This window comes from Cutaneotrichosporon cavernicola (assembly GCF_030864355.1).
Source record: "Cutaneotrichosporon cavernicola HIS019 DNA, chromosome: 4".
Classification (NCBI taxonomy): domain Eukaryota; kingdom Fungi; phylum Basidiomycota; class Tremellomycetes; order Trichosporonales; family Trichosporonaceae; genus Cutaneotrichosporon; species Cutaneotrichosporon cavernicola.
This window is the reverse complement of record NC_083396.1, coordinates 873,015-894,116: the sequence shown is the minus strand read 5'-3', so window position 1 is coordinate 894,116 and position 21,102 is coordinate 873,015. Positions and strand designations below refer to the sequence as shown.

General features: G+C 58.6%; 7 protein-coding genes across 7 annotated transcripts; 4 read left to right on the top strand and 3 right to left on the bottom strand.

Moving 5' to 3' along the window:
- Nucleotides 1-1,248: 1,248 nt before the first annotated feature.
- CcaverHIS019_0403520 (uncharacterized protein) lies at nt 1,249-2,529 on the top strand (the record flags this gene model as incomplete). Its single annotated transcript, XM_060600177.1, has 2 exons — nt 1,249-1,533; nt 1,600-2,529. The coding sequence occupies 2 exons, from the start codon at nt 1,249-1,251 to the stop codon at nt 2,527-2,529; spliced, it is 1,215 nt and encodes a 404-aa protein (XP_060456797.1).
- A 429-nt stretch (nt 2,530-2,958) lies between these two features.
- PHO80 (uncharacterized protein) lies at nt 2,959-4,413 on the bottom strand (the record flags this gene model as incomplete). Its single annotated transcript, XM_060600176.1, has 3 exons — nt 2,959-3,657; nt 3,732-3,971; nt 4,141-4,413. 3 exons carry the CDS (start codon nt 4,411-4,413, stop codon nt 2,959-2,961), a joined length of 1,212 nt encoding a protein of 403 aa, XP_060456796.1.
- A 2,059-nt stretch (nt 4,414-6,472) lies between these two features.
- On the top strand, nt 6,473-8,538 carry AMPP (uncharacterized protein; the record flags this gene model as incomplete). The annotated part of the gene is made up of 4 exons (XM_060600175.1): nt 6,473-6,543; nt 6,575-6,751; nt 6,786-7,611; nt 7,645-8,538. The coding sequence occupies 4 exons, from the start codon at nt 6,473-6,475 to the stop codon at nt 8,536-8,538; spliced, it is 1,968 nt and encodes a 655-aa protein (XP_060456795.1).
- A 116-nt stretch (nt 8,539-8,654) lies between these two features.
- Nucleotides 8,655-10,929, bottom strand: QNS1 (uncharacterized protein; the record flags this gene model as incomplete). The annotated part of the gene is made up of 5 exons (XM_060600174.1): nt 8,655-9,643; nt 9,677-10,469; nt 10,501-10,606; nt 10,639-10,723; nt 10,755-10,929. 5 exons carry the CDS (start codon nt 10,927-10,929, stop codon nt 8,655-8,657), a joined length of 2,148 nt encoding a protein of 715 aa, XP_060456794.1.
- Nucleotides 10,930-11,155: 226 nt separating this feature from the next.
- Nucleotides 11,156-11,876, top strand: GIM5 (uncharacterized protein; the record flags this gene model as incomplete). The annotated part of the gene is made up of 5 exons (XM_060600173.1): nt 11,156-11,230; nt 11,280-11,382; nt 11,519-11,625; nt 11,674-11,818; nt 11,860-11,876. The coding sequence occupies 5 exons, from the start codon at nt 11,156-11,158 to the stop codon at nt 11,874-11,876; spliced, it is 447 nt and encodes a 148-aa protein (XP_060456793.1).
- A 127-nt stretch (nt 11,877-12,003) lies between these two features.
- Nucleotides 12,004-13,212, bottom strand: CcaverHIS019_0403470 (uncharacterized protein; the record flags this gene model as incomplete). The annotated part of the gene is made up of 6 exons (XM_060600172.1): nt 12,004-12,271; nt 12,302-12,471; nt 12,503-12,999; nt 13,067-13,108; nt 13,160-13,172; nt 13,207-13,212. The coding sequence occupies 6 exons, from the start codon at nt 13,210-13,212 to the stop codon at nt 12,004-12,006; spliced, it is 996 nt and encodes a 331-aa protein (XP_060456792.1).
- Nucleotides 13,213-17,495: 4,283 nt separating this feature from the next.
- SSN6 (uncharacterized protein) lies at nt 17,496-20,917 on the top strand (the record flags this gene model as incomplete). The annotated part of the gene is made up of 5 exons (XM_060600171.1): nt 17,496-17,862; nt 17,908-18,111; nt 18,148-18,330; nt 18,365-20,137; nt 20,172-20,917. The coding sequence occupies 5 exons, from the start codon at nt 17,496-17,498 to the stop codon at nt 20,915-20,917; spliced, it is 3,273 nt and encodes a 1,090-aa protein (XP_060456791.1).
- Nucleotides 20,918-21,102: the final 185 nt, after the last annotated feature.

The following is a 21,102-nucleotide window of genomic DNA, read 5'->3' as shown; positions in this document are numbered from 1 at the left end:
GAGATGCGTATAACGTGCTGGCCAGCATAACGAGTTGGTCTGAGGCTGGAGAATAAGGTGGCTCGAGGGTGAGAATGGAAGTGATGAGATGCGTCAGCTTGGGAGGCCAGCAGCTGGGGGGTCTGAGACCACAGCTGGCGCGTGCGTCGCCCCTCCCAGATCCCAGATCCGCAATGTGGCCTCTCATGTTCCAGCCGTAAGAAGGCGAGTTGATGGTCCGTGCACTTAGGGCCAACGAGCGCCTCGAACGCGGGGGTGGAGGTGGCGAGCGCGCACAAAACTTTGGATGCGATTCAATTAATAGAATGGAGCATCTGGCTTTTCAAGGTCCACGTTCGAGGGTGTATGGCGCGATGGTTTGGCTTAGCGACACGGCGGCGCACGCCCAGCGCTGCTCTGCACTGCGTATGTAATGTAGAGTTAGAAAGACCAAGCGCAACATTGCTTGATGTGTGTCGAGGCCATAGCTCGCGCCACAGATTCCGTATCCCCTATGGCTAGATGACCAGCCACCTCCACCGCGCGTCAGATCAATGTCGGCCGGCAAATTCAAAAGGGAGGGTCAAAAAAGGCCTGTGCTGTGAAGCGGCCTGCCAGTTGGGTGCCCACCCAGTGCCGCCAAGCCACAAGGTTGACCATGATCCAGTCAACCATCCGGTCCCTGATCGGCCTTGGCCCAGTCCTTACGCCCTCTAGCCTCTTGTTGCACATGAATCGATATGGTGCCATTCGGACTCTTCTTTTCCTGTAGTGCATGAGTAACGTCGTGGTCGGCCGAAACTGTAGGGTTGTCGGGTTGCGGGCTTGCGGGGGATGCGGCAACTCGAGCAGACGCGCATCGCGTCGACATGAGCGTAATGACGCTTGGGCGCTCAGGACGCGTTTGCTTTCAAGATCAAATCACGTGATACTGGTAAGAATATTGGCTGCTTGACCGTGATCTGCGACAAAGTAAAGGGCAAACATGACCAGCCTTTCACCAATTTCACCAAACTCGCACCCAAAGTCAATCTGGACGCGTCCCACCTGCGCTATGACCAAATGACCATACAGTTTAACCCCTGACCAACTCACTTTGAACTGCGCGCCTCTACTACATATAAACCATCCCGTCTCAGTCCCTCCATTCATCATTTTACCTCCCCCCAACCCAACCCAACACCCACTGCCCCAGCTCCACCTGCTCCATCTTGGACCTGTATCTCTCCCTCTCATACCTCTACTGCCTACACCCTCGAGACACACACAATGTCCACCGTCACCCCCTCCAAGGTCGCTGCGTCGGCCCTCGAGAACGTCAGCCTCAACACGCCAGTCAAGACCGACGTTATGGCCAAGCTCAAGGCCGCAGCTGCCGCCGAGGCTGGCATCAAGGACGACGAGGTCGTCAAGGAGGTCGTTGTAGCTGAGAAACCCACCGAGACTGAGCTCCGTAAGCGCTTCGTCGGCGATGTTTTCTGCGAGGAAAAGGACGAGCCTCTCCTCAAGGAATCGACAGACCGCTTTGTGCTGTTCCCCATCAAGTTCCGCGAGGTGAGTTTTGAGTTTTCGGGGCCTCATGCCACATGCCAGGACGCGTCGAGTAAGGCTGACCTCAAGATTTGGCAGATGTACAAGAAGGCCCAGGCGTCGTTCTGGACCGCCGAGGAGATCAACCTCGCCCCGGACCTCCACGACTGGGACAACAAGCTCAACGACAACGAGCGCTACTTTATCGAGCATGTGCTCGCGTTCTTCGCCGCGTCGGACGGCATCGTCAACGAGAACTTGGTTGAGCGCTTCTGCGGTGAGGTCCAGATCGCCGAGGCCAAGACATTCTACGGCTTCCAGATCATGATGGAGAACATCCACTCGGAGACCTACTCGCTCCTCATCGACACCTACATCCGCGACGGTGCCCGCCGCAACTACCTCTTCAAGGCGATTGACACCATTCCCTGCATTAAGAAGAAGGCCGACTGGGCCCTCCGATGGATCTCTGACGACTCTTCGTCGTTTGCCGAGCGCCTGATCGCATTCGCTGCCGTCGAGGGCATCTTCTTCTCGGGCTCGTTTGCCTCCATCTTCTGGCTCAAGAAGCGTGGCCTCATGCCCGGCCTCACCTTCTCGAACGAGCTCATCTCGCGCGACGAAGGTCTCCACACCGACTTTGCCTGTCTCCTCTTCACGCACCTCCGCCGCCGCCCGCACCCCGACCTCATCGCCAGCATCATCAAGGAGGCCGTCGAGATCGAGCAGGAGTTCCTCACCGACGCCCTCCCCGTCTCGCTCATCGGCATGAACGCCAAGCTCATGTGCCAGTACATTGAGTTTGTTGCGGACCGCCTCCTCGTTGCCCTTGGCAACCCCAAGATCTGGAACTCGACTAACCCCTTCGACTTTATGGAGATGATCTCGCTCCAGGGCAAGGCAAACTTCTTCGAGTCGCGCGTCTCGGCGTACTCAAAGTCGGGCGTCAACCAGTCGGTCGGGCAGGACTCTGCTACCGCCACCTCAAAGCGCGCTTTTGCTCTCGACGAGGACTTTTAAAAGCGCGGCCCGCGCGGACTGTCCGTATATCACCGCCCCTAGGCGTAATTGTAGCATCCATAGACTCGTAAGTAGAACCTTGTTGTCATCCAGCATATGGAATCACTTTGCCATGACGTTTAGGGTGGTGCGAGCAACCAAGGAAGAAAGGGTTTGCCCCATGGCAGGCCTTGCAATTGTTTGAATGAGGCTGGCACTCGCATTCAGCACACGCATTGAGTAGGCCGCCCTGACTCAAAGATCTATGCCGCCCACAGCCCCGCTCATCTGAGCGGTGCATGCCGATATTGAGCTGGATGTGTGTGCTCTCCGGTTGCACTCTCTCGAGTAGAGCTCCTCCATTGCAGTCGCCAAGCGTCACGTTCAGCGCGACGACGCAACATGCTGCAATGATGCATGACATCTCCCGCTAATCATACAACCATGCTACTAATCTCCCCTCGCGCGCCGCTTGCAGTCGTCCACTGCGACGGGAGGTGGCATGCCGACGCCCCTCAAGCTCTCAACAGACCGCTCGTCGCGAGTTCGCACCCGCGGCGTGAGCTGCTTGGTCGGACTGCTGTGGTCGAGCGCAGGCGACGGGACAGGCCGCGATCGCACCGTGTGTCCGTTGCCATTTCCGCGCGCCGTCCCTGGGGTGACAGTGGCGGATGTCGCTGCGGATCCTGGTCGGTCGTGCGCTTGTCCTCCTGGAGCTGTTTGCGGTGTCCTGTGCATCGCGTCCTGCGAGTGCGGGCGGTTCCGGCGCCCAAGTATACCGCCGACTAGCTGCTTGAGCCCGTGGACCTTGTCGACGCTCCGTCCCAGCTTGGTCTCCACTTCGGGGGTGTCCACGTCCATCCCGTCGCGCTCTCGTGGTCTCCCCCGTCCTTGAGGAGGTGGAACGTCCATGTCCTCATCCTCATCGCCCTCATCGTCATCGTCCCCTTCGTCCACAGACCCCATCTCGGACCCGTTCGCCTCGGCCTCGTCCCTTGCGCTATTGGCCGGCGTGTCTGGGTCAGACTGCGTCTTGCCTGCGTCTGGGAAGGCCATGAATGGCGAGACTTCGGGCTCGGGAGCCTGCACAAAGCCGCCGTGCGAGCGAATTAACGACGTGTAATATCGCTGTAACAGGTCTGCATTGCACTGCCGTCAGCGACACGTATCTCCGAACAGCTCCGCGCCGCGGCTATCGCGGCCGCTATCAAGGCGAGACTCACACACAGCGCCCATCCTGTTACTCGCAGGAACTCGCGCTCGAGCGAGTTGAGCTCGCCGACTTTGATACCGCCGACTTTGGCGTAGTGGGCATTGGTGCAGAACACGTCGCACTGCGCCTTGGAGCCGGCGGTGACGCCCGCAATGAGGAACCGATGTACGGTGAGGGAGGAGAGGGTGAAGGTGGGGAGGTTCTGGCATGTGAGGTCGATGTACGCGAGGAGCGAGAGGAGAGGTATTTTCTGCTTGTCAGTGATGGGGTTGATCGTCATGATGCGCGGCGCGCGCTTCGCGAGGAGATTCCGGTGCTTGCGCCTCGGAGATTCCCTCAACGGCACTGCACACATGCGCGGCCGTGATCGCCGCTCATGGTGGTCACTCGCCGCTCGCCGGCTCAAATTGGTTACCCACCTCGAGGTTGGTGTACTTTACGATACGGCGGAGGTAGTCGATAATGGTAATACCCGGGGGAGCTCGCGAGTGGAAGCGTGTGAGCGCGTCGGGGGTTAAGAGGACCTGGTCGTTGTGTTGGCATAACAGCTCTAACATGTGCGCGATGAGCACGACGAGCGTTTCGGCGGGACAGTCGATGAATGCCCACGGCAGCTCGGGGCGTGGGCTGGCGGCCGCCACGGGGGAGGCGGGTGCAGGGGCCGGGGAAGGCCCGCCGCGCTGCGTGGTCATGATGGGCAATTACACCGTTGCGGCCATGGGGTGGATGGGCGGAGAATAGATGGTTTGCGTCGGACACGGCGGTGGGTAAATGGGTGGATACTGCGCCAGACTGCGCACGGTGGTGGAGGCGTTTCAGAAGGGGCTTTTTGGTGGTTGGGCGCGTAGGCTTTTGAGGTATTTGGTCCGAGTGAAAGGAAAGAAAAGGCGGACAAGGGGAGTACAGGAGGATGGGGATGGAGATGGAGAATGTGTCTAAGGTAATAGTAGTAGTGTCGACTAAAGATCTAAGGAGAATGTGGTTCGCAAACGGGCGACGAGTACTGAGTCTGGCATTTGATGCATTTGGGCATTTCAACCATTCCAAAGTCGGACACGTGCGAAACCCATTTTCCACCTCTCAAGTCTGCACAGACCCTTCCAAACTCGTCTCTACCTTCTACAAAAAAGCTACCCAAAGAGTCACAGGCCGTCTGCCGAGCTGTCGCCAAAGTGTCAAGACATGGAGTAATTGGGCCAGGCTGTGGTTTCTTTTCGATCACTTGCGGCAAGAAATAGCACCGAGAGCCAACGAGGCACCTACCGGATCAGCAGGTTGGCCCAGGTTGGGTGCTGTGGACTGACCTGCCTTACCCGCCGTGCCTTGCTTTGATTCTGAAGCCACTGAGGCGCGTCACGATTCGCCCAGCCATCCTTCTGGACCTTTACATGTCAAACACGTTCGTCGCACCAGCCCGCGCAGGTTGGCGGGTGATGGTTACCAAGGGTGGGCCGGCTCCACTAGTCTGGCTCCTGCTCCACAGCCTTGTCATGGTGCCGAAGTGAGACTCCGGGGATTAATCGGTTACATGGCATGTGGCCCAGCACTCTGGGTTGCTGGACGATGAGACACCAGCCAACAATAAACAACGATACGGGTTCGGAGAGCCGCGGCTGTTATGCGCTGCTGCTATCATGCAATATCATGTGTCATGAGGCTGAGAATGGATCGGTATACATTAAATGACGAGTTCCAATCTTGTTATGGGCCGGGAGGAGTGAGACAAGAGACGTGCCAAGACGCCACCACCGGCGTTATTCTATTCCCAACAGCTCCGAGATTTTGACTCCGACACGCGACTTATCTCTAAACCAGATCTTGATCGTTCACTCTCCTCCAGCATTCAGAACTCGTCGTCCGCACTACTTGCTGGTGCATGCGCAACCGAGGTAAGTCCGTCCGACACCTTTCTTCTGTTCGCGTCGCGACGTGGATCACCCATCACCGCGATCGTTAACAAACCGGGCCCCGGTGACTGGCGCGCCCGGACCATCACTTTGCAATGATGCTTTTACACTGAAAATTCTTAGTCGCCGGGCCTTCCACGCCCGGACCAGGCTGCCAATTATCATCCTGAGCAATTTCTTCCCTTGTCTCCTGCTCGTGTGTTACTCGAGCTAATGACAGATCTGCGCTCCGTGTAGTCGAACTAGAGACATGTTGTGCGACGCGGTGCATTGTTTAAATGTTGCAGACATAGGGCCCGAGAGGGCGAGTGCGTGCTTGACTTGGGCGAGGTTGAGGACGAGTGAGCTGCAAGCTGCAAGCTGTCAGAGATCAGACACCGGAGTGGGCGTGGTGGGGGGAGGATGGCGCGGAGTCGCCGAGTATGCACGCGGCGCTGGTTGCACAGGCGCGATCTCCCAGGCTACAGGCTCCGCGCAACGTCAGACCACGTGGAGAGATCAAATGAGGTAGCACACTAATCATTGTGATGGTCGACCAAAGAACGCGATGGGAACGCGCCGAGCTCCGAGCGCCAGTTTCAGATTGGACATGCGTCGCACGAGCTAAGCGCCATACACATGCGGATGCGGAAAGGCACCGCGTGTAACAAGTACGTTGGTGACTGGGAAGTAGATTCGGTCAGTGCCGACGACACCGCGTGGTCACCTGACAAAGTCGGTTACTTGGGTGGGGTGGAGGTTGATGCTTTGGTTGTACCCACCCAACGTCATCCTCCTTCCTTCTTCATAACACTCGCCACGTAGGCGAGCCACAACCATTCTCCCCACCCGCCGACTCTTCAATATGGCCATGGACGCGCGTGCGCGCCTGAGCGCCCTCCGCGAGCTGATGCGCGAGCGCAACATCGGAGTCTAGTGCGCCGCCTTCAGATCGTACTGACACCAGTGTCGTTCCGTCCGGAGACGCCCATTCGTCCGAGTATCTCGCTCCGTGTGATGCACGCCGCGCCTTCCTCACGGGATTCACTGGGTCTGCAGGTCTCGCGGTGGTCACGCAGACCGAGGCGCTGTGCTGGACTGACGGACGCTACTTCCTCCAGGCTGGTAACCAGCTTAGCAGCGAGTGCGTCACCTTCCCTCGATCTTTCTGACAACAGCTGGACGCTAATGAAGGCCGGCCTGCCCGAGACGCCGACGTGGAACAACTGGCTCAAGGAGCTTGGTCCGACTACGCGTGTCGGCGTCGACCCCACTGTCATCAGCGAGAAAGAGGCTGCTCCCCTCGCAACTGCCCTCGCAACTGACCCGACCCGCGCGCTAGTTCCTATCAGGGACAACCTGGTCGACGCGATCTGGGCCGAGCGCGCCTCACGTCCTGCCAACCCCATATTCCAACTGGTGGACGAGTACGCTGGCCAGAGCGTGGGCGACAAGATCAAGGCGTTGCGCGAGAAGCTCACCGAGATAGGATCCCCGGGTTTCGTGGTCAGCGCGCTCGACGAGGTCGCGTGGCTCTTCAACCTCCGCGGCTCGGATATTCCCTACAACCCTGTCTTCTTCGGATACGCGATTGTCACGCGGCACGACGCGACACTGTTCGCGAACCCCGCCTCCATAACGCCGGAGGTTAAGGAGTACCTCCAGAAGAACAACGTCGCCGTGCTTGACTACGACAAGGTGTGGCAGGCACTTGAGAGCTGGAAGGTCCAGCTGAGTGGCGAGCGTGTCGAGAAGGAGGCGGCGGACAAGGCCGCCAAGGAGGCTGCCGTCGCTGCGGCCGAGCACGGCGAGGTGCCCACCAAGGTGCCTGCGTCCGAGCCCGCTGTGGCCAAGAAGGAGGAGAAGAAGGACCCCAAGCTCGTCAAAAGCGACAAGGTGTTAATTGGGAACAGTGCCAGCTGGGCCATTGCTGACGCCCTCGGCAAGGACAACTTCGAGGTGCGGCGCTCGCTCATCGAGGACGCCAAGGCGCGCAAGAATGCTGTGAGTTGCTTCTTTGGGGAAGGCTGACTCCAGACGGAGATTGAGGGTTTCCGCCGCGCGCACATCCGCGACGGTGCGGCGCTCTGTCGCTACTTTGCATGGCTTGAGGAGGCGCTCGGCAACGGCGAGCAGTGGAACGAGTTCGACGCGTCCAAGCAGCTCGAAAGCTTCCGCAAGGAGAACAAGCTGTTCATGGGGCTCTCGTTTGACACGATCAGCTCGACTGGCGCCAACGGAGCGATCATCCACTATTCGGCCAGCGAGACCAACTCGTCAATCATCGACCCCTCCAAGGTCTACCTCTGCGACTCGGGTGGCCAGTACATGGACGGCACGACTGACACGACGCGCACCGTGCACTTCGGTACGCCGACTGCGGCCGAGAAGCGCGCCTTTACCCGCGTGCTGCAGGGCCTAATTGGGCTGGACACGGCCGTCTTCCCGGCCGGCACGACTGGATTTGTGCTGGACGCGCTGGCGCGCCGCCCGCTCTGGCTCGACGGCCTCGACTATCGTCACGGCACTGCACACGGTGTTGGCCACTTCCTCAACGTTCACGAGGGACCGCAGGGTATTGGACCCCGGCCGGCGTATAACGAGATCGGACTCCAGGAGGGCATGGTCCTCTCCAACGAGCCGGGATACTATGAGGACGGGTCGTTTGGCGTGCGTACCGAGAACGTCATGGCTATCCGCCATGCGACGACGCCAAAGAACTTCGGCGATAAGGGATACCTCGAGTTTGAGAACTTTACCACTGTCCCCATCCAGACTAGCCTCCTCGACCTTGGGCTGCTGACTGCCGCCGAGACCGAGTGGCTCAACACGTACCATGCCGACGTACTGGCCAAGGTGCGTCCCGAGCTCGAGGGACACGGCGACGCGCGCGCCATCGCCTGGCTCGAGCGCCACTGTGTGCCGGTGTAGTGGAAGTGGAGGTAGTAGATTGCCATTGACATGTATAAAGTTTCTGTCAGTGTTGCGCGCTCTTCAACCCACGATAAAGCAGACTTCACAATCCATCCAGTATCCCTATTCTAATTCTAATCAACCTTGGCCTTGTCGGGCCCCGCCTGCGTCGACATGTCGGGGAGTGCGGCGGCAAGCGCGTCAATCTTGGAGAACTGGTGGTCAAAGCGGCTGGGGTAAAGGAAAGGGCGCAGGTCGAAGCGGTTATCGTCTGGGCTATAACTCTCCATATGCACGCTTGGCGTAAGAGTAGTCATCTTGTGTCGATTAATGGCGTGCATGAACCAGAAATGCTTGACCTTGCGCGCAATCTCGCTTGGCGCAAGAGCATTGCCCCACTCCTGTACGAGCTTGCCGTACATGCTGAAGGGACCGCATTTCTCGACCTTGCGCAGACGCCCAAACACACTCAGTTCATCGTAGGTCATGCCCATCTCGACCTCGTCGGATTGGACGGCATTGTCCTCTCCAATAGGTATGAGTTCGGCGCTGGGGATGGCGTCGAGGAACGAGCGGAGGATGGGCATCTCGAATTGCGTCTCGGCGTACGCGATGAACCGCTTCAGGTCCGTCTTGGAGATTCCTCCGATCGGGTTGACGTCTGCGCTCGAGCAGTCGTATTTCGTCAGATAGCCGCGGAGAGATTCGTCGACGTTGGCGGAACCCAGGACGAGGAGACCACCCTGCCGCCCCCGAGCCCAGGGAAGGAGCTGGGCAAAGAGGTATCCCACGACCATGCGCAGGCGCGCCTGGATGTTCTGCAGTGCCAAATTCTCGGCATTCGAGCCACCATGTACTGCAAAACGGGGAGACTTGCCGGTAATCAGAGTGAAGATGCCCCTGACGGCCGACACGGCCGTGTCCATGTTCAGGTCGACGTGGTATGCGCCGATCGCCTCTGCGAGGTCTTTTGCGCGCTTGCGGGTTTCGGCAGACGAGTTCTCCGTCCCCATGTAGCAAGTGTGGAAGATGCGGCTGGCGAACTCGCGCGGGTCGACAGGGAGATACGAGCTGTCGTCGGGCTCGCCAGTCATGCGGCGCGCGTCAGCAATCACCTGCTGGTCTTGGGTCAGTTGCTTCTAAAAAATAGACTCACTGCCCCCGGTCGCAGCCTTGGCGACGAGGCGACACATCGAGTGCACGATGGTAGCCGTTGCGCAGCTGTCAATCCCACCGCTTAGGGGGAGGAAGTATCCCTGTGTGCGTGAGCGGCGGAGATAGTCCCACAGCCAACAGGCTGGGCCAAGGGCAATCTCCTCCTCGGGGGTGTGGTACACCATGTCGGGCTCAGAGGCCTTGGTCTCAACCACGCCTGGGCGCATACCCATCCCGCCGTCGAGGCGCACGTCCGCTCTAAAACGGGGATAGCTCTCGCTCGCGGCTGCCTGCATCCGCCGGCTACTGGCGGTACGGTGGGCGTGAACCGCCCCAATATCGATGGTGGCAGTGACGACCTCGACCTCGTTGAGGGAGAACTGCGATCCACGAGCGAGGATCTTGCCATTAAGGACGATCATGCACGACCCATCATAATACAGTCGGTCGCCGTCACAACCCTGCTGGTTGGCGTAGAGGTACAGGCCGCCCGACTTCATCGTGGCCTCCTTGATCAGTTCGACGCGGCGGTTGAGCTTGCGCAGCTCGTGGTGGCTCCCACTACTGTTGGTGATGATCTCGACACCGTCAAGCGCCATCCCGATATGCGGCGAGTTGGGCGTGAACAGCTCCTCGCACAGCTCAACGCCGATGGTCAGCCGGTCGGCCGTCTTGATCGTGGCATCGCCGAAGGGGACGCACTCCTGCCCCGTAATGGTCTGGATGAAGTCGGGAAGATAGTAGTCCTCTGTCTGCCGCGGCTTGCCCCACGGCGTAAAGTGGCGCAGTTCACGCTTCCGTCAGCCCAGCCTACCAGATACATACGTAGTTGCCATCGTTGGCCATCCACATCTTGGGACGAATGAGCACAATCTTGCCATTCGCAATAACGACCCGACAGTTGTAGTTGGTGCTCTTGTGGATGATTGGCCTTGGATCAGTTCGGCCCTTCAGAGAGCTTACATGCCAATGTCGCACACAATGTCCTTGGCCTCCTCGCTCTGCAGGATGGTGGCGAGCACCTCCCACGAGTGCTGCTCAGTATCGCCTTGAATCAGTATAGCTCGAGCTAGGCGTACCCTCAAGGAAGTGGTCTAGACATCCGTAGCCTGGAATCTCGAGTTCGGGGCCGACGCGAAGGGTCGCACCGCGCTCCTTGGCAATCCCGATTGACGCGAGGATTCGCTGGCAGTTGCCGTCAAAGTCGAGCGCCCACTGGCGCAGCTGACACGTCGCGACGGTGACGAGGTGCATGGTGCCGGCTGGGGTGGAGAGGGGAAGGGGAAGAGGAAGGGGGTTTGTTATGGGGGAGGAAGGGAAGGATGAGGGGTCACTCGACTTATCGGTATCTTGTCCCCACAGTCGGACAGTCGGAACTCACCTCCACCTTCCCGCTTGGTTCAGTTACACGTATTTTCTTATCACACACGTCCATGAACGACGCGCTGGACAACTCTTGAATGACTCTAGACATCACACCATGGCAGAACAGCAGATCACGCTTACCGACCTCGACCCGAACCAGCTGCAGGAGGTCAAGAAGCAGCTTGATGAGGTGCGTTTCATATTGTTTCAGCTAGCCCGAATTTGGTAGCTGATGGCAGGAACTGGACCACCTCACCTCGTCGTTCGCACAGCTCAAGCAGGCGCAGGCAAAGTTCCGGGGATGCGTTGGGGATATTGACGAGCTCAAGCCGGCGGTGAAGGGTGAGTCTCATCTACCTCGAGTTGCCTGGCCTGCGTATCTGGGCGCCGGGGGGCCCGCCGGGGAGCTCGAGGCGTGTGCGCGGTTGCGCCGTTGAAATGGCGTCCTTGCCTCGACTGTCGACCAAACTCACACCAGACCGCGAGGTGCTCGTGCCGCTCCTCTCGTCACTGTACGTCCCCGGCAAGTTGGGGGACACGAGCCACGTCATCGTCGACGTCGGGACAGGATACTACGTCCGCAAGGTGTGTTAGGAGACTGGATAGCTCACGCCCCTGGGGAGCTAACAGCAGACCCGCGAGGAGGCCAAGAAGCACTACAACGACAAGGCGGCTTTTGTACAGAAGAACCTCGAGACGTTACAGAAGACTATTGAGCGCAAGCAGGAGAACGCGCAGAGTGTCGTGCAGGTGCTCCAGATGAAGCTGCAGGAGGGTGGTGCGGGTGCGGCCAAGGAGGGGTGAGGTAGCTTACCATAGTGCGGCGGCGCAAGTAGCGAGTGCTAGGAGCAAGTAGCGGGCAGCAAGGAGGCAAGAGGAGCAAGAGCAAGAGCAAGAGCAAGAGCAAGAGCAAGATATTGTACCCTGCATGTATACCCTCTAATTCTCTATTCTTCAACACAGCTACGCTGGCATACCCACACCCAGGCGGCGGCGCATGTGCCAGCAGATCTCGATGTAGTCTGGCTCATTTTCAGGGGTGATGAGCGAGTGGCGGATGAGGAAGTCGACGAGAATGATCCCGCAGTTAGGCTTAAACTCGCCTCGGTGGAGGGCCGCTATGGCCTCGGGAACGGTCATGAGGTGGAACGACTCGACCTCGTCGTCGTGTGGGCGTGGGAGGACGTACTCTGCCGAATCGCGGGGAGGGAGAGGCAGGTCGTATAGGTATCTGAGTGAGCTAGAACACTGGAAAGCTCACTCGACTTCTGGCTGTAAAAACCCAGCCTCGGTGATGTACCAGTACGTTGCGAGGCCGACGTTTTTGAGGCGCGCCTCAACTAGACTGGCAGGGAGCGACGCCTCCTCGTCGCACTCTTTGACCATGGTATCGCGGGGAGTCATTCCGGCCGTAATGCCGCCTGCCACGCTCTGGCGTCAGCTCCTAACCTAATAAACTGACATTGTCGAGCATGCCGGGCCATGTGGCTTTGGTGGGGCTTCTGCGCGGTACCCAGATCTTCATATTCTCGCCCTCGCCCTCGTACGCCGTCATGTGGACCCCAAAGGTCGCGAATCCGAATACGGCGCATGCGGCGCGCTCGCACGCAAATGCGGCGTTGCGCCACCCACCTCTTGGAGGAGATGAGAGAGATGAGAATGCTGCACTTTGAGGAGACGCATAAATCGCGTATAGCTCGTTACGCCATCCAGCGAGACAGGGATTGAACTGCCCTGCCTTGCGCCAACGCGCCGCCGTCTCGGCGATAGCGCCGTCCATCGCCGCCCGGCCACCCGCTAGAACAGTAGGTGAAAAGGTCACGCATACGCCCTTGTCGGTACGCACGGACTCGTAGCCCGCGTCTCCGTCCAGCGCCTGCAACACTTCAGGACGCAACAAGCCGACTGGCGGGAGACTGGCCGCGAAATCAGACGGTGCTACGTGGAAGGGAACATAGGCTTCGCCCGTGCTTGGGTGGTGGTTTGGGTAGGCTCCACAGGCGGGGAAGTTGTCCGCTGCAAGCACGACGGGGAGGAGCGAGGACATGGTTCTGGTTCTGGTTCGGGCCTGGCCGTGAGTACGTGGGTACAGTTGAATGGCTGTGCATGTCTAGCTCACGGATTGTCACAGACTTGAGTTGTTCACAGACAGGGGAGAGGGAGGACGTGCATGCGAAGACGAAGACGGAGAGGTTTCGTTGTGGTTGTTGTATTGTTGTTGTTGTTTGTTGGTGTGGGTGCGAGGTTGAGGCTGGATTCTGGATTCTGGATTCTGGATTCTGGATTCTGGATTATGCATTCTGGATTATGGATTCGAGTGGAGGTTGAATCTCGGCTTGAACGGGTCAGTATGGCTTCTGGGTCATTAAGGTCACGTCATTGCTTCCTATCAAGGCACTCATTGCAATAGGATTGAGTTCTGGGGTGACGTTAGGTAGTAAGTCATTTCAGGCACATACCCGCCCGTCAGTGCTGTGCCTTGCCCGTGTTACAGTTGTAGTACATTCAACTAATCTGATTTGCAACGCCTAGTTTGGTCAGTGACGACCTCAGAAGACAACTCGCGTGTGCCTATCATCATGATAAACACAGTAATCAGAAGCAAGTCGTTGCAGCCACGCAGCCACGCAGCCACGCAGGAACACAGCCACCACACCATGCCGCAAGAACCAAAGTGAGGTACGTGAGGTACCCAATGGGGCGAGCGGGCGAATGTTTGTCAATCAATATTGGCGCCACACCAAAGCCCAAGTGGCATGTTGAGGATCAAGAAATGAGGATCAACGGAAGGAACCGTGAGAAGGCCACGACAGGGGGCAACGAAGAAATGTGTGCGTGGGCAACTTGAACATTCAGGTTACCTGAATTGCAGCTGGGCAGATGGGAAAGATGAGCAGATGAGCAGTGTCCTTGGGTCAGCGGCTGAGGAGGAGGAGAGGGGAGGAGGGGGGGGGGGGGGGGTGGGGTGTTAAGCGTGGTGAGTGTACATTCCACGAATCAGGTGTTTAGGTGGTGAGCATGGTGAGGGCGGCCTACGGACTGAATCCATGCATGCCATGCAGACGAGCAGACGCTGACGAAGCGCTCAGACCCACGCTTCTGCCCCTCTTTTCACACGCGAGCTGCAAGCGCGCCACAGCCACCTGATTGTGCCGTCGACCCGCCTCGACCGCCTGGCCGCCTAGCACAACCATGTGCTTTGGTGTTAGTGCTTGAGCGCTAAAGCCGCTTGGACCAATTCTCCAATTATGTCGGGGTGATGTGGCGTTGGGTGAGATCTGGTCACGGCTGCCGGTTAGTAACACGTGTTGGACTTGGCTCTGGTTGTGTTGCTATGGTGGCTACGATGATTCGGCTGCAACCAAGTCGAACTGTACATACCAATAGAGCGGAAGGAGGGCGCGTGGGCGTGAAGGGTGCAGAGCAGAGGGGGGGAGAAGAAGGGAAGCAGCTGGCAAAAAATAGAAAGAAAAGAGAGTTGTATCCGAGTGAGGGTATTGACTAGGATTAACAAGGGCTAAAGGGGCAATATTGTCTAGTTGGAATGTATTACAAACTATCAGGCCGGCATTATTGTTGGTTCTTTGACGATCTCTATGTTTTGGGCAAGACACACTGATGCGCTGATGACTACATTTTCAAGGGACCTGGAATAGATCAAACCTGAGCATGTTGTTAAAAGTTACCCTGAGTGCCCAGACCTTGTGCTCGTGTTGGTTACAGTGGGATGCCAAGGGTCGGGTCATGACGCCGAGGTGGCGAGTGCCTGCCCCATGCCCCACAATCTGAAAGTGACCGTGCTCTGGTCCTGGAAGCACGGAACCATCAGGTACCAACCGATCTCACTCCCCCCCTTCGCTACCTTCCATACCCATAACCCCCGTGGTACAGTGGTCTCGTTTACAATCTCAGAGTCCCTTTACCCTGCCCTGTCTCAGCTGTCTTCAAAATGTCTCGCTCAATCCTCCTTGGATCCACAAAAACCTCCATTGACGGCATCTAGGACGGCATCTGTATCTTGTCTCGATTGTCTCAATGGCCTGTTTGGCTTGGAGCACTTGAGTGTCTCAGATTACGTACGTTAGCTCCAAAAGGTCCCTTCCTTCCCTATCCAGTCCAAGACAATCTCAGGATCCACAATCCGTCTCAACTGGACCATGCCAACCCCGGCTTCCGGCTTCTGACCATCCACACGGCCATCGCCCATGTCGCCCATTCCTTTTATCCATCGCCACATCCAAGTTCCCCACATCGGCTCCTGGTCATCTCCCATTTGGCGACAGACCCTTCCACTCCTCTGTCATCTCTCCTGCCACTTTTCAACTTATACTCTACTCGCCATCTCCATCTCCATCTCACCATCCATCCATCCATCCATCCATCCATCAGTCTCCCCAATCAACCATCTACATCCGCACATCGCGCATATCCCCATCCACATTCACAACATACTTGCACCTCACAACCCCCTCACCTCATACTCACGCCCCTCTGCAGCCCCGATCTGCAGTGTTGAGAATCACAAGTCAACACTTGCCTCTGACACGCGGCTCGGCGCATCTCTGCATCGCATATCGCATCTGGACCACCCATTTCACATCTCGAACAACCTTCCCCCTCCACCGCCCCCGATTGGCAAGAGGTGCAAAGACTTACCTGTATTGTCGTCACACCTATACACACAAACACAACCGGCACGGCTCGCGCTGTCGGCACATCATTTTGGAACAACCATCCTCTAAGCCACCAGCCACGCCCCCTTCGCCCCACCTCCACGACCCGTGCTGCGCCCCACCGGCCCACACAGACGTGCACCACTTGATCATCCCTCCCATTGGAATTGGGATTGGGATTGGCGTCTAGTGGATGTTCTGTGCGTAATCTGTGCTTTGAACGCTCGGGCGAAGAGCGACAAGCGAGGTTGAACCCGACACCCCACCAGGTGTCCATTGGTTGAGGGTCAAGGCGTCAAGGTATGGTGCGAGTTTGTTGTTGGATTTGACGAGTTAGCAACTTTTGAAGGGAGAGTAGAGTCTGTGCGCCAGACTCCAAGTCCTAAAGTTGGGGCGTTGTTGTTGAATTGTTGAGAAGAAGGTTTGTGACGTTGCAGAGGGAACGCCACCGTTTGGACGCTCGGACCTTTGAGCTTTTGGGTATCCGTGCCCTGACAATCACTACTCTGGTACGTGCCCTCTCCCCTCCGATCCCCTTCCCCCAGCTCTTATGCCCACAACCCACTCAGCCCACTATGTGGCCAGCCACGCCACCATCCTCCCGCTCCCACTCTCTCTCCCACTCTTTTCCACTCTCTATCAGAATTCAACGATTCTACACAAGTTTGTGGTACTTTTTACCCTGGACCTCATGCCCAGAACTGCTTGCAGACTTGGATCCTAGTCTGCATCAGTGCCTTTGGGAGAGAAAGGAGAAAAAAGGGCAACAATCGACGACATACCGCAGCACATGATCCCATCCCCCTCTCTCCTCCTTTCCATCCAACAGTCCCATTCTCACTCATCATCATCATCGCTCCACTCATATCAACACCCTCTGATCCCCTCCTCATCCCTCCCTCATCACTGTTTGTTCGGTTTTCGTTTGCCAGTCACATTTCCCCTCTTATTCACACGACGACAGCACTAGACGACAGCACGACCACCACACGGACATCTGTCTCGGCCTCGCACGGACCTCACCTTCGCCTCACTCCTGCATACTCGCCCTTGTCTTGTCACTCGCCTCGACCTCTCTCAGCCCCTCTATTTTGTCTTATACTCTCCTCGCATCCTCTCTCAATTCCTTCTCCTTGCTCCTTCCCCTTTCATTCATTCTACACATTCTTCGCTTCGTCTCCTTCATTTGAACCGTTCACCAATACATTGCAGCACTACACATCCCGATACCCCTTCCGACGACACCAGGTGACATCAAGCTATCAATACCCAATTGTCTACTTGAAACTGCAGTCGTGGCATAGAGTACGACAGCACGACAACCCTATCCCTCTATCTGTAAGTTGAGCCTTTGCTACTTCTTCCCATCTCCCCACGCCTCACCAGCGCTTCTCTACGCGCGCCCATCAAGCGAGTCACTACCGATCGGTGGAGCCATTCATATCTGCCTGGTTCTTATCTCGAGAGACGGACACACACACACACCCCACGCCATTGGGAAGATCCGTGTTCGGCGCTGTGCCGACTCACGTCCAGCGGCGAGCGGCGTTGTGGTTCCGCAAGCCCCATGTGCCCCTGCAGTCGATGGCTGTCACTTTGATCCTCACCTCGTGCCATGCCAGGCGCAACTTTACCGAACTGCGCCCTTCATCCTCCCCCTGCAGCCCTCTGCTTCTTGTGCCTCTCTCATCGGCGACGACGAGTCTTCCAAGAAACTGACGCCCGTAGCGCCTTTGCGTCTAAAACCGGCTCGGAGTCCCGAGTCGCTCGAGTCAAGCAAACATGCCTGCTGGGCACCACATGCCCGTGCACTCGTCATATCCTCCGCCTGGGCCAGGCTACCCAAACCACCCTTCTCACCCCATGAACCACCCACACCACCACTCGTCACGCCCCAATGGCCCTCCTCCCGGCATGCCTGGAGGCGGCCCTCCAATGTCCGTGCCGGGCCCTCCTCCCAACATGGCCATGAGTGTAGCGCCACCGGAGCCCATTGGCCCTCCAACCAACGGTCCCGTGTCCAACGGTCACCACGGCACTCCGGCGCCCAGCATGCCCATGAGCGCAGCTCTGCGACAAGGCAAGGAGGCTATGGAGAGCATGATTGCGCAGCTCAAGAGTGCTAACGAGAACACCTGGATGCTGATTGGTACGTGCACCGCATGGGCGTTCGTGCACTCTGCTAACCGTGCAGGCGCTGTTAGCGAGCAAATATCGAACCAGGATGACGCCGCAAGCGCGTTCGACCGCGCGCTCAAGCACAACCCCAACTCGGTCCTCGCTCTCAACGCAGCAGCCACATTGGCGCGCAGCCGAGACAAGTTTGACGAGGCGGTCGATCTTTTCCAGCGCATCTTGAACATCAAACAGGACAACGGCGAGGTGTGGGGCTCGATGGGTAGGTGCACTTCGCGCGATTCTGGCTGACCACCAGGACATTGCTTGTTGATGAAGGATGACCTTCCCAAGGCCTACACTGCCTACCAGCAAGCGCTCCACTACTTGCCCAACCCCAAGGAGCCCAAACTATGGTACGGCATCGGCATCTTGTACGACCGATACGGGTCGTTTGAGCACGCCGAAGAAGCGTTCTCGAGCGTCCTCAAAATGGACCCTGGTGGGTTGGTCCCGTCGAGTTGCACTAACGCCAGACTTCGAGAAAGCGAACGAGATCTTCTTCCGCCTCGGTATCATATACAAGCACCAGCGCAAGTACCCCAACTCGCTCGACTGCTTCCGCCGCATCATTTCAAATCCACCTCGTCCATTGACGTCCTGGGACATATGGTTCCAACTCGGCCATGTCTACGAGCTCGACCGTGACTATGTCCAGGCACGAGACGCCTACATGCGCGTGCTTGGGCATCAGCCCGATCACGCAAAGGTGCTACAGCAGCTAGGTTGGCTTTACCACCAGCCGGGCGCGCCGTTTGCCAACCACGAGCAGGCCATTGACTATCTGACAAAGTCGTTGGAGACGGACCCTCACGACGCACAGAGCTGGTACCTCTTAGGCCGCGCGTTCATGGCCAGCCAGCGCTACAACAAGGCATACGAGGCGTACCAGCAGGCGGTGTACCGCGACGGCCGCAATCCAACATTCTGGTGTTCAATCGGTGTCCTATATTTCCAGATCAACCAGTACCGTGACGCCCTAGACGCATACTCTCGCGCCATTCGCTTGAACCCATACATCTCCGAAGTCTGGTTCAACCTAGGAAGCCTATACGAGTCGTGCAACAACCAGATCAGCGACGCCATCGATGCCTACGTGAGAGCGCAAGAGCTAGAGCCGCAGAACGCTGCGATCAAGCAGCGTCTCCAGCTCCTACAGAGCCACATGAACACGCCTCTCCCACCTCCGCCTGCGCCCGTCGACGTCCACCCGTCGCAGTACAGCGGAGCGACTCCGAGCGCGGGTTACGCGCCCAATGGCAGCCAGCCTGGCTCTCCGCCACCAGGCCACGGACCTGCTCCAGGTCCTCAGGTTGGCCTAGACGCTCGCGAGCAACCGCCTCCGCCAGGATCTGGGCGCGAACTCCCTTCACTCCCAACCGACTATCGTGGCCCCGAGCCGTCGTCGTTCCGTGGTGGCGCTATCCCACCACCGCTCGCCCACGTCGACGAGTCGCGCGGAAACATGTCCCGACACGCCCCCTTGGCGCCTATCGACATAGACCGCCAGCAGGAGCCGCCCCGTGAGATGCGCGAAAGTTACCGTGACGGCCCCAACTTTGCTGGTGGCGCACCTGGGCCTAACCGCTTTGACCCAACCACTGACGGTCGTGGGGGATCGCCGCGACGACGCCAGGCGGAGCCTGGTGCCCCGTACCCACCGGGATACCCTCCTCAGCAGCACCCGGGGTATCGCGACCGTGAGCGCGAGGACTGGGAACGTCGCGGTGGTGACCCTCGCGCCGTACCGGCCCACGACCCCCGCGGACCATCGCCGAGGCCCGGCCTGCATCCGGCTGACCCACGGGCAGGGCCACCTCGCGACCCTCGCGACCCACGAGACCCGCGCGAGTTTGCTCGCTCACCCGAAGGGTACCCTCCTTACGGCGGCCCGCAGTACGAGCGTGGTGGGCCGTACCCACCTGGCTACCCGGGCCCCCGGGATCTGCGCGCGCGAGAGAGGTTTGAGGAGCCTGAGAGCAAGCCGCCCATCGACTTTAGCAACGGCCGCCAGGCGTCCTTGGCGCGCGAGCACGGTGATATGCGCGCCCCGTCTCCGGCGGCGTCTACCAGCAGCAAAGCCAGCGCGCGCCGCAAAGTGTCGGACAAGCGCGAGGACCCTACCCGCAAGATGAAGAAAGCGCCTGACTCGAAGGGCCGTCGCCTGAACGGCGAGGAGCCAAGTCCGCGGCCCAGCCCCGCGCCATCGAGTGTGCGCGCGTCTGCGCCCAACCGCGCTATTGACGAGGGTGAGGCGTGGGTGTACCACGACGCTGACAGCAGATTATGACGAAGGTGTTGATGCTCTAATGACTCTGGCCAACGACCGTCGCGCGCCTTCGGTCGCAACGGACAAGGCGCCGAGCCCGGTAATTGGCACCAAACGCCCGGATCCGCCCTCGCCTGACATGCACAGCAACAAGAAGTCCAAGGCATCGCCACCGGTCGGCAGCCCGACGCGCCAGACCGTCATCGAGGTACTGAACGCGCCGCGACCACCGCCGCCGCCCACCGTCGAGCGCGCCGAGTCGAACGCGAGCATCGAGGTGCTGAATGCGCCGCGCGTCCAGTCGAACACGGACTTCATGAAACTTGGGCGCGACAAGGACCGTCGGTCGCCAGAGCGCCCCGCAGCTCGTCAGCAGCCGTCGGCGCCGACCTCTCCTTGGGAGCGCGAACGCCGCGAGCGCGGTGAGCGTGAACAGAGAGTTCAGCGCGAAGAGGAGAAGAAGGACGAGACCAAGTCGCCAAAGTCGCCAGTGAAGCGGAGCCAGTCGGACGACCGTGCCATGCCGCGCTCACCGTCGATCGTTCGCTCGCCTACAGCGGAGAAGGCTCCGTCGAGCAAGACCAGTGTTGTCGGTGCCAAGGCTCTGTCGAGCAAGGGCAGCGTGTCTGGTGACAAGCCTCCTTCGAGCAAGGGTAGCCCGATGGACGTGGCGATGGACAAGGAGGAGAAGGTACCATCCAAGCCCACCTCTGCTTTTGGGGACGACGGGGACGTAGAGATGGAGGACGCGGAGAAGTAGTACCATGGATGCAGTGTCCTGTCGGATCAAGATGTTATGGTGTCAAGGTGCAGGGTGGCTCTGGGTTTGGTATCATACACATGAGTCTGGAATCTGAGGGGCTCTGAGGGGCACTATGTGTTGACACATGTCGGCAAGCCGATGTCGTCAACCGGGTTCGGAAGCAACCGACTTTAGATATCAAC